General features: G+C 39.9%; 1 protein-coding gene across 1 annotated transcript in view; it reads right to left on the reverse strand.

Moving 5' to 3' along the window:
• Positions 1 to 3,633, reverse strand: part of phax (phosphorylated adaptor for RNA export) — a 30,394-nt gene extending 26,761 nt beyond the window's left edge. The window contains exons 1-2 of the mRNA XM_067395742.1: positions 3,458 to 3,633; positions 2,291 to 2,862 (exon numbers count right to left, since the gene is read on the reverse strand). Coding sequence (XP_067251843.1) covers positions 2,291 to 2,862; positions 3,458 to 3,628 — 743 coding nt within the window. The 5' untranslated portion in view covers positions 3,629 to 3,633. The remainder of the gene's footprint in view (positions 1 to 2,290; positions 2,863 to 3,457) is intronic.
• Positions 3,634 to 12,557: the final 8,924 nt, after the last annotated feature.

Raw genomic sequence — 12,557 nt, forward strand, 5'->3', positions numbered from 1 at the left:
GTAATATAGTCGAGAGCTCATGTGGCAGGGAGCTCGCGATTTAAGGGGGTGGCGCCGAGTGTAAATCAGTGCATTGTTAATGATGCCCCAAAATAGGCAGTTAAAAAAATTAATTAAAAAAAAATCTATGGGGTATTTTGAGCTGAAACTTCACAGACACATTCAGGAGACACCTTAGATTTATATTACATCTTGTGAAAAAGCATTCTTGGGCACCTTTAAGCATTTTAGAAAAACCTTCTGTTTTTAGTGTTTGAAATACTGCAGCAAGTGCTGTCTATGGATCACAATTGCACAAAACTTTCCTTTTGTTCAAATTTGTTTTTCTTCTTATGAGATGGAAAACTGACAGGCCAGTGCTGCAATTCAATGGATGTTTTACCCTCCAGGTCTCCGTGCCAGTCACGTGACGGAAAACTACGTATTGCAATTTATTGGACGGGCAGGGTTCCCCCTCTTTTATGAACACCAGATTCAAGGACTTTTTAAAAGCACCTTTTTATTTTATATCAAGCACAATAAAGACAAAAAATGTGGGTTTGTAACAGCCAACTATCATTACTGCAGTGATGTTGCATTTACTGACAACTAAAATTTAAGGGGCATGTGACTTTTTTTTTTGTTTTAAGTAGAGTGCAAGAGAGTGATCAAGTTTGAAACAGTGATGCAGTTTGCAGCTTTCGTAATCCTGATTTTTTTATTTTTTTATGAGAGGTTTCAGGTGCCCTTTTTTATAAATCATAAATGATTCAAAACTTTAAAATAAAGAGAATATTGTATACATGAATTTTCGAATTAAATTAAATTATATGGTAAGTAATATTATGCATTAAAAAAAAATATTCAAAAATATTAAATCACCTGTACAGGGTATCTGCAGGGTTTATAAAAATCAAATTTAAGACCTGCACAAATAAAATCAATACAGTATCGGAGGGAGATAAGCATTTACAGTAACAACCCAAAGCATAAAACAAATGTAAAAACAAAACTTCTTTAATAAGTAAAATAAATTTTAGTTCAAATAACACAAGCTTCTATTATTATTATTATTATTATTATTATTTTCTATTATTCAAATTTATATATAAAAGCTATGCATTTCAGCCTTTAAACCATTTAAGAAAATATACGAGTAATGAAAATGATTATATAGGCCTAATTTAAAATATGATTACATGTAATATTCTAGATACCCTATTATTCTACAATTTTGAAAGCAAATTATGTATCGGTTCATAGAAATTAGAACAGATTAAAATCGAGAAATTAATATTTTTTACCCAGCCCTATCTGATTGTATGATACATTTATATGTAGAAATTGATCATTTTATATTTTAGAAAACTGAGTAGGGGCAAATAGTCTGGAAACACATATTTTTCCATAATCTGATTTTCAATACATACGGTATACAAGATATTTTATATGTTATAGTCTCACAAATTCTGCAAGGTAGAGGCCTGCATTCCTGTGGCTCTCCCAAGGAAACCCATCATATTTCTTGCGGTGCAAGATTAAATTTACGAATGAAAGACGGAAGCAGTTGGCAACACTGGTGGACTGACAATAGCCCTGCCGCTCCAGACCTTCTTTTGACAACAGCACATCTGCACTTGAACTTGAAGTGAACAAAACTTTCTGCAGTGGTGGTGTTAACACAGTTCCCAGTTCCCTGCCCTGAGAAAAACTGGCAAGATATGTTAATTGCATTCCGGCCACGAGTGCACCTTTAGAGAGAAGTGAAAGCCTTTGTGGACGGATTTTGGAGAAGAGACTTTCGGTAATGAAACCGTCATCATTCAGCAACATTCTGTTCTTGCATGGATTTTGCAGTTAATAAGCAAACAGTCTTCGTTTATTTGTATTTTTTGCTTATAATTTTGAGTGACAGATGTCGTATTTATTTTAGCCTATTTTTCTCTTTTACATTTTTGACGGTATCATGATAAGACGAATAACAAATAAAATTCTTGTATAACCAACATTTTATATTTGTTATCCCCAATCACTCTCTCTCTTTCTTTAGGGGAAATTTAAATGCAAGATTCTGGAAACGAGATCTAAATTTAGCGGGACTGGTAAGGTTTGAAAGAAAAGAAACGGAGTGAATTTTAAGCGAGAGCTAGTGGGTGCAGATTAGAACCTAGCGGAAGCAGGACGAAAAAAAAAACATTCCCGCACAGACCTCTATTACAAGGGGTTTATAAACTTAGGACACAAAGGGGGTATACCAGCTTTGTGCAGAAGCATGTATGCATTTGACTACACATCTCTGAAATTTTCTGACCTGTGTGCGATTTCATCAACCACTTTCTCTTCAGGGTCATCCTCAATGATCTCATATCGACCCTTCAAGTCCATCTCAGCCCGTGGGCCCAGTCTCTCCTTGGCTGGACGCTTTCTCTTTAGACAGCTCTTATCTGTCTGGGCTTGTCCTCTCTGCATGTATCCCTCCAGCTCCCCATCCAACATGCTCTTCAATCCCTCTTCCTCCTCTCCACGCTCTTTTTCCATCATCTTGCGGGCCAGGACATAATTATAGGTCTCGCTTTGGCGACTGCTCATGCTGACGCCCCCTTCCATTCCCAAGATGCCCAGCTCTGCTGCGACAGCTTCCTGACTTTGCTCCTGCACCACAGAGCCCCAGATGTTGTTGACCTTGCGAGCAAAGGGCCCAGCTGCAGCCCTGGCATGGACAGGAGCTGGAATACTGGAACACTTGAGCCGTTTGTGTCTCCACAGCATGGCCTCATCTTCAGAGTCAGAGTTGCTGTCGCTCGAGTCTGTGTTCTGGCAGTTGCGGTATCCTGTGACAGATGCGGCACTTAAAGAGGGCCCTCTGCTCTGAAAAGATGATACCTGCAATTATAGTGAATATCAAAAGGAGCAGAACTATTTTTTGAGCAAAACTATTTTTTTGTCCATGAAAAACTGATTGAATGGTATCACTAAAAAGTCATCTGATTGTTTAATGAGAGGCCTTAACAGGTCAGACAAACATTTTCCTTTCAAAAAACGTGCAATGGTTAATCGTTCACAATAAGACTAGGGACATGCATTAAGAACGTGAAGAGAGTCACGGGGTTATCTATCTTTTATAACCCCAGCTCAAAACCACTTTCAACCCTGGATTAACACAAGGAGAATTCATAGCAGTCTAGCAAATTATTGAAGTAAGAATCTTTCAAACGTGACATATGTGCAAAGCTGGAATAGGGAGAAGGGAGAACATAACTAACTGCAACTGGCCTAGACAGGTTCATTTGACTGCATAACAGTGTTTGGTCTCATTGCATTGTCTATTATAACAATACATTAGCGGACGTTCGAACCTGATGTTTAAACCGCTGCAGATAACGTTACGTTATTGATTCGCACAGATATATACAGTAAATCCGTCGATATGAACACAACAAGAGTGTGTTGAACAGAATGAACAAGCAGTACGTTTCACCTGCACTCGCTCCGCTGCAGCATCCCGCATATCAGATTCGTGATCAGACTCGAGTTCTCCATCCTCAAGATCCGCCATTCTGTCTCGGTCACCCGCCATTTCTCCTAATCGGAAATAATTTCTCATATTTACCGCAGCGTCTTCGACAACGTGCACTCTCATTGGTTGCATTTTCCTGTGGGTCCTTCTTCTGGTGACATTTTGGCGGTTGGCATTAAAAGCCAAGGTACATTTCCGCCACCTACTGGACCAGAGTGTGGAACGCGCTGCTGCTGCTGCTGCTTCTTCTTCTTCTTCTTCTTCTTCTTCTTTTTCTTGTTTTACGGCGGTTGGCATCCAGCATTTTGGTGCATTACCGCCCCTTCTGTTCCGGAGTGTGGATCAGAAAATAGGTTTACAGACTAATCATCCACCTTAAGTTCCCACCATTCTCCCCTGTTCATACATACCGCACACCAGAGATGGACAACTCCGGTCCTGGAGGGCCAGTGTCCTGCAGAGTTTATCTCCATCCCTGATAAGAACTCAATTGCCTATAACTTTCTACTAATCCTAAAGACCTTGATTAGCTGGTTCAGGTGTGTTTGATTAGGGTTGGAGCTAAACTCTGCTGGACACTGGCCCTCCAGGACAGGAGTTGTCCATCCCTGCCGTACACACATACACTCACACACTTCTTCCCTGACCTACAATAATACTATTTACCCCTATACCTATTCAAATCCTATCAAAAACCCCTGTTTCTCTTAAAAAATTCATAAGAATTCTGGTCTGATCCCTACGTTTTGTGCTCAATACCCCTTTTAATGTGATGTCTTGGACCCCTGTCTCCATCAGCTTATTCCTCATCACCTCTCTTTGTGTTTCATACTACATCTCAAGACTACATGCTCTACTGACTCCTCTTCTTGACATCCTTCACACTGACCAGTTTCAAGTTTTTCTTAAGTTATCTTATATTATCTTAAGTGTTGTATTTAATAGACAATGTCCCAATCTTAACCTAGTTAACACTATTTCTTCTCTCTGATTTCCACTACCAACCCTTGTCTCTTTAACATGACTCTGAATTTGATATGTGCCTCTCTTTTTCCTCTCTATCCCACATTACTTGCCACTCTTGATTTATTTCAATGATTGATTCAATGATTTATTTCAATCTATGTTTCTTTTTAATAATGCCCTTTTTGCTAATTTATCTGCCATTTCATTTCCCCTTATCCCTACATGTCCTGGAACCCACATAAAATTTTACCTGTCTTCCTTGATTTACTATTCTTGTCACTGACTGCAATACTTCAAACAAAATATCTTGACGACATTTTGAACAGAATGATCTTATACTCGCTAAAACTGATGACGAATCTGAGCATATCAAAACTTTGTCCAGTCCTGTCCTTTCCACCCATCTTAATGCAATTAACATTGCCAGCATTTCCGCAGTACATATTAGATGTTCTCCTATTGATCCCTATTCCTTTATTTGGTACCATCAACCCCAATTCTGTTACCCCTGACTCTGGTTTCTTAGCACCATCCGTATAAATCTGGATATACTCTGAAAAAAACTGAGTTGTGGAAAAGTATACTTTTGTATACTTTGAACACTCTTTCCAAATTAATAATCTCCTTTGCCATCCTTTTTTCCTCTAATACATACCGATCTACCTCAGGCCAAACTAACTTCCACAGAGGAATCTCTGGAAATACTACAGTGGAACTTATCCTCAAATTAAGACTTCTAGTTCTTTTGCTATATCATTTCCAATCCGGCCAAAATTCTCTTTTAGATTTTTCCCATACTCTCAGCTGTCCTGCAATACTACTTTAGTGGGATGTGAATTATTATGTCCTTGTAAGCCAGCCCAATAATTTGCCATCAACTGTTTTCTTCTTAATTCTAGCGGAAGTTCTCCCATTTCTACCTGTATGGCTGACACTGTTGTTTTGAAAGCTCCACAACATATTCTCAAAGCCTGAGTCTGGACTACCCCTAACTTTTTTATACAAATATGTTCTGCAAATGTTAATCGTTAATCTAAATAAATGCCTAAAAATTTAAAAGTTCCGACCCTCTCCAAGTGCCCTAGACACTTGTTCAATAGTTCTCAGTGAATCTGCATGATACATGGGCTCACTTTATCATCGCCCTCTATCGGTGAACCATTGACATTTCCCTCTCCAAGTGGGTTCCATACATTCTAGGCCTCACTCCCTCCTGAATTATCTTTCTAGTAAAAAGGACTGACTGAGTCCTTTCTATAAAGAATCTAAACCCCCACTCATAACCCCACTGCACTACTTTATCAATTGCTTCCTGTATCTTCCTGGTTATGTATTCCATATTTCTTCCTCTCTTCCACAGAGCCCCATCGTCTGCGAACAGAGACTTACCTATGTCTTATGGAACTTCCCCAAATATATAATTTATCATAATAATGAAGAGTAAAGGTATCATGATAACCGTCTGTTCCTGTCAGTTCCCGGACTTCATTTCCCACAATCCTCCCTGCCAGTCACATGTTCACACTAATCACTAATCACCACACCCAGCTGCAGCTCATTACCAGGACTATAAAGGACTTTCACACACACCACCTCACTGCGAAGTCTTGCTAACACTTGTTACAATTCTGAGTGTTCATATCCTGTCTGTTTGTTGTTATCGTTCCTGCCTGTTACCCGTTTTTGACCCGTTGCTGCTAGTGAAACACTGAAACAGTTGAAGCAAATGTGCCGTAATGATTCGAGGCTTTGAAACAATCTGACACCCGTCTACACGGTGACCCCTAGTGGTCAGAACAGTGGAAATGCAACAAAACTCAGGCCAAACATGCATTAAAGGTGCCCTAGATTATGTTTTTAAAAGATGTAATATAAGTGTAAGGTGTCCCCTGAATGTGTCTGTGAATTTTCAGCTCAAAATACCCCATAGATTTTTTTAAATAATTTTCTTTAACTCCCTATTTTGGGGCATCATTAAATATGAGCCGATTTATGCTGTGGCCCCTTTAAATCCCGTGGTCCACGCCCAAAGAGATCGCGCTTGCCTTAAACAGTGCCTTAACAAAGTTTACACAGCTAATATAACCCTCAAAATGGATCTATACAAAGTGTTCGTCATGCATGCGGCATGCATGTGTCGGATTATGTGAGTATTGTATACTGTTATATTGTTTACACTGATTCTGAATGAGTTTGAGGCTGTGCTGCGTGGCTAAAGCTAACATTACACACTGCTGGAGAGATTTATAAAGAATGAAGTTGTGTTTATGCATTATACAGACTGCAATTTTTTAAAAATGAAAATAGCGACGGCTCTTGTCTCCATGAATACAGTAATAAACGATGGTAACTTTAACCACATTTAACAGTACATTAGCAACATGCTAACAAAACATTTAGAATGACAATTTACAAATATCACTAAAAATATCATGATATCATGGAACATGTCAGTTATTATTGCTCCATCTGCCATTTTTCGCTGTTGTTCTTGCTTGCTTACCTAGTCTGATGATTCAGCTATGCACATCCAGACGTTTTGCCCTTGTCTAATGCCTTTCATAATGATAATGTTGGGACTGTGGGCTGGCATATGCAAATATTGGGGGCATACACCCCGACTGTTACGTAACAGTCGGTGTTATGTTGAGATTCGCCTGTTCTTCCGAGGTCTTTTAAACAAATTAGATTTATACAAGAAGGAGGAAACAATGGAGTTTGAGACTCACTGTATGTCATTTCCATGTACTGAACTCTTGTTATTCAACTATGGCAAGATAAATTCAATTTTTCATTCGAGGGCACCTTTAAAAATACCCTTTAACAAATGTATTGCAAAAGTTTTATTGAAAGTAAAATCAATCAAATGGAATTAACTAATCATCTAATAAGATTAAATATAGAGTGTCTGTATAATATGTGTTCTTTTATCAATTTTAAAGGCTTGTTTCTTTGTTCCATGGCTCAAGCTAAACAGGCCAATAAGAGATTAATAACTAACATGATTAATTTTAATTATTCTAATGTATAATTAAAACATCTACAAATGTATACAACTGTAAAACCATAGGGTAAAGCCCTAGACACTTGTTCAATAGTTCTCAGTGAATCTGCATGATACATGGGCTCACTTAAACATCGCCCTCTATCGGTGAACCATTGACATTTCGAACTGTTTCGAAACAACAAAGCCTCGTTTACTAAAATCACGTGACTTTAACAGTTTGATACATGCTCCGAATCACTGATTCAAAACAAAAGATTCATGAAGCTTCGGAGCTTCATGAAGCAGTGTTTTGAAATCAGCCATCACTAGTTGCTGCCTGTCCTGACCTGAGCTGTGTATACCGTCCTGTGAGTGATATCTGCCTGTCCTGATCTTTGCCTGTTTCCTAACTACGGCTCTTCCTGTCCCTTGCTGTTCCTGTTTGCCCCTGTTCGACCCAGCCTGTACGACTATGCTCACTTTAAAAAAAAGCTTGCAAATGGATCTCTGCCTGAGTCCCCACTCGTTACAAAAGGGCTTATCACACTGCCTTGAGGTGTGCCATTTCCAACTGTGTATTGATTTGACACGTCTGTCCCAATCCTTACTTGTATTTTCCTTCCGAAAAGAAAATCCTTTATCCGATTAAAAATCTTTCCTCCAACCCCTATCTTATTCAGTTTGATTAATAACCCCTCCTTCCACATCATGTCATAGGCTTTTTCTATGTCAAAAAATACAGCTACTACCCCTGTTTGCTTGTGCCATTCTTATTTCCATCTTACCACAGAATCTATTGTACTTCTACCTTTCCTAAAGCCACTCTGACAGTTAACCAGTAATCCTCTTTTTTCAAGGTCATAAGTCAATCTATCTGCTATCATCCTCTCCATAATTTTGTATAAATTAGAAATAAGGGCTATCGGTCTATAACTACTGGGTTTAGTTGGATCTTTACCTGGTTTCCTTATTGAAATCACTGCCGCTTCTTTCTAGGAATTTGGCAATTTTCCCTCCTTCCATATTTTATTATATACCTCCATCAGCTTCAACAATGAATTCTCCCCCAACTGTTTTAACATTAAATAAAAAACTTGATCTTTACCTGGAGATGTAGGTTTTGCTCTTCTAATTTCTCTAACCATCTCTGTCAAGGTAACACATTTCCTGTTTCATCCTTCCTATTTAAATCAAGAGGTGCTGATTCTTTGTTATCGATCTTCTCCTTCTCCCTTCTTCTGCCAGAACAACAGTGAAAAATGGCAGATGGAGCAATAATAACTGACATAATCCATGATAGCATGATATTTTTACTGATATTTGTAAATTGTCTTTCTAAATGTTTCGTTAACATGTTGCTAATGTACTGTTAAATGTGGTTAAAGTTACCATCGTTTCTTACTGTATTCACAGAGACAAGAGCCATCACTATTTTGATTTTTAAACACTTGCAGTCTGTATAATGCATAAACACAACTTCATTCTTTATAAATCTCTCCAACAGTGTAGCATTAGCCATTAGCCACAGAACATAGCCTCAAATTCACTCAGAATAAAACATTAACATCCAAATAAATACTTTACTCACATAATTCAAAGCATGCATATAGCATGCATGACGAACATCTTGTAAAGATCCATTTGAGGGTTATTTTAGCTGTGTGAACTTTGTAAATGCACTGTAATATAGTCAAGAGCTTGTGTGGCAGGGAGCACGCGATTTAAAGGGGCAGCGCCGAGTGTAAATCAGTGCATTGTTAATGATGCCCCAAAATAGGCAGTTAAAAAAAATTAATTTAAAAAAATCTATGGGGTATTTTGAGCTGAAACTTCACAGACACATTCAGGAGACACCTTAGACTTAAATTACATCTTGTGAAAAAGCATTCTTAGGCACCTTTAATAACAAACCAAAAACAAAGGTAGAAACAACTGAGACTAAATAGACAGAAACTAATGAGCAAACACAAAACAGCTGGGTGCAATGAAACAAGGATAATGAGTCCAGGAGGTGAATTATGGGCCATGTAATCCTTGTTGGAGTGCCCTCTGGTGGCTAAACAGGGCACTCCAACTCATGATCATGACAGTACCCCCTCCTGACGGAGAGGCTACCAGACGCTCCATGAGACAACAAAAACAACTCTCAGGAGGGAGGTGGACTGGAGGAGGACCAGGGGGAGGGACGGTGGGCCAGGACCAGAGCCCCTGACTGAAGGCCAAGGAGGAGCCGGAGGAATAAGAAGGTCGGGGTCCTGGCTGAATGCCAGGGCGGCGCTGGAAGAACTGACCAGACGGGTTCCAGCAGGTCTGGAGTCCTGGCTGATTGCCAGGGCGGTGCTGGAGGAACTGACCAGGTGGGCGCCGGCAGGTCTGGAGTCCTGGCTGATTGCCAGGGCGGCGCTGGAAGAACTGACCAGGAGGGTTCCCGCAGGTCTGGAGTCCTGGCTAATTGCCAGGTCGGTGCTGGACGAACAGACCAGACAGGTTTCAATGGTTCAAACGGCCTGGGCAGTGGCGGCAGGGCAGAAGGCTTGGATGGCGGCGGCAGGACAGAAGGCTTGGATGGCGGCGGCAGGACAAACGGTGGCAGCAGGGCTGGCGGCCTGGGCGGCGGCGGCAAGGCTGGCCAAGGGTGCTCCGTGGCCATATCAGGCAGAGCGGGCAGCTCGGTGACAGCCTCTGTGGCCGTATCAGGGAGAGCGGGCAGCTTGGTGACGGCCTCCATGGCCGTATTAGGGAGAGGAGTCAGCTCGGTGACAGCAGCAGGCTCGGGCTGCTCTGGCGGCGGTTGCCGGGCAAGTCGCTTAGTTGGCGCCAGCAGGGCAAGGCGCTTAGTTGGCGCCGGCAGGACAAGGCGCTTAGTTGGCACTGGCAGGGCAAGGCGCTTAGTTGGCGCTGGCAGGGCAAGGCGCTTATTTGGCGCCGGCAGGGCAAGGCACTTGGGAAAACGAAGAACAACCTCTAGAGTGGTCTCCGGGCCTTGAAGGATGGAGGAAGCCCTTCTTCTTCCCCTTTGTTTTCTGTCTGCCTGATTTGCTGTTACCGTTCCTGCTTGTTCCCTGTTTATTGACCCGTTGCTGCCTGTCCTGACCCTTGCTTTGTATACCGACCTGTGAGTGATATCTGCCAGTCCCGACCTCTGCCTGTACCTGGATTACGACTCTGCCTGTTCCTCACTGTTCCTGTTTGCTCCTGTTTTGACCCTGCCTGTACGACCACTCTTGTTATTAAATATACGCTGCACTTGGATCCCCTGCCTGAGTCTCCATTCACAACACAGACACTTATCAATTCTAATTTCGTTTAATTAATTTAATTTAATCTTGTCGGTTAGTGAAAAGATGATCGCGTCAGTTGAAAGTCAGGGGAAAAAACCCAGAAACGATATTGACAAGGCAACAATAATTTAAGAAAAAACCCAGAAACGATATTGACAAGGCAACAATAATTTTCGTTCAGTTTAAGTTTTTCAACTAATATTTATATTTTCTTATATTTCATGTTTATTTCAATTAGCATAAATGTTTTAATAGTTTTTGTTATTAATTAACTATAATAACCCTGCAAAACCACAGAACTGCATTACAGTAAATTTTCCCACTGTATAAGCCACGAATATTTACAAAGATTCACGAATTATTTAATTCCGTCCGGGACACAATCCCAGGCCGAGAGTCTCACACTCATCGAGGCCAATCAACCTAAAGCTATTGCTGAAAACAAAATTTACATTACTTTTAAGAATAATGTTGGAAAAGTGATAATAATGTGCCTCTTTTGTCCACTTTCATTTATCAGTCCCCCTTTGCAATATTTATAATTACAAAACATATATAGCCTAAATAAATAAATTATTTAGCACATGATTAACAAAACAATCATTACTGACAGCCCTAGTTAAAACATTTCAAAATTAACCTGCATTGTTATGAAATTTGTGCTTAGAATATTTTCCTATATTTTGTTATATTTGATTTCTTTAAAATAATAGGCTATTAAAATGACTTAATCTTCTGAAAACAATATCGCATATACACTCTAAAAACTGCTGGGTTAAATATGGACAAAACCAGGGATTGGGTTGTTTTCACCCAGCCATTTTTTCCAACCAATTTTGGATTTATTTTTTTAGCCAGCAATATAATAATATAGTAAAAGGCATGTTTTTACTCACCCCCCAAAAGGGGCAAATTTGTGGGGTATTTTAAGCTGAAACTTGACCAGACCAGAGACTTATATTACATCTTGTGAAAGAGGGCATAATAGGTGCCCTTTAACCCAACCTGCTGGGTTTGTCCATATTTTACCCAGCTTGGGATTTTTTAACCCAGCATTTTTATATCAGTATTAGTGTAGTCTGATATTGTGAGCTGATCTATTCACACATTGTATAGTCAGCTGTATTAATTAAAATTCTTATCACTATCAAAAGTAAAAGCTCAGAATGACATATCCCAGAATATTATGTAGCATAGATTATAATTATACATTTTGCGTGTTTGAATTTGAAGTTGGTAGGCCTAACAACCGTGAACATAACATAAAATTGCGACTTTGGTGGTGTATAATTTGGTACAGTCATTAATCTCAAAGAGAAAGTGAATGGTTTTTTATTATTATTATTATTATTATTAGGTTTTTTTAACAAAAGGCTACAGAGAACTTTGCAATCAAGGATATGTCCAGTGTCATCAGATCACAGGAAAGTAAAAGAAAAAAAATGATAAAGAAAATACGAAAACATAGGAAAAACATGAGGGTACGATATTAATTTATTGTAGTGGCGACGCGCCCCTTCTCCGGCGTTGGTCTCACGCGTGCCCCTTCTATGAGGTGTCGTTTCTCTATTTATATGGCGTTCTGACTATGAGGGGTGACTTCAACAAAATGTGATGATTGCTAAGCAAACTGAGAGGAGAATTAACGTGTATACGCACGCCAGCCGTCTGGCCAAAATCCCATAGTATTCAGGCGTCAGACGTCAGATGTGAGACGTTAGACGTCACGGTCACGTGTTGAAGCTGCGCTCAAAGTGCGCAGCAGCGATGGCGGCGACGTAGTTGAGAAAGTATATTTTTTATGGCGTTCCGAATGGCTCAAATATAT

The sequence above is a fragment of the Chanodichthys erythropterus genome, chromosome 10 (assembly GCF_024489055.1).
Source record: "Chanodichthys erythropterus isolate Z2021 chromosome 10, ASM2448905v1, whole genome shotgun sequence".
NCBI lineage: Eukaryota > Metazoa > Chordata > Actinopteri > Cypriniformes > Xenocyprididae > Chanodichthys > Chanodichthys erythropterus.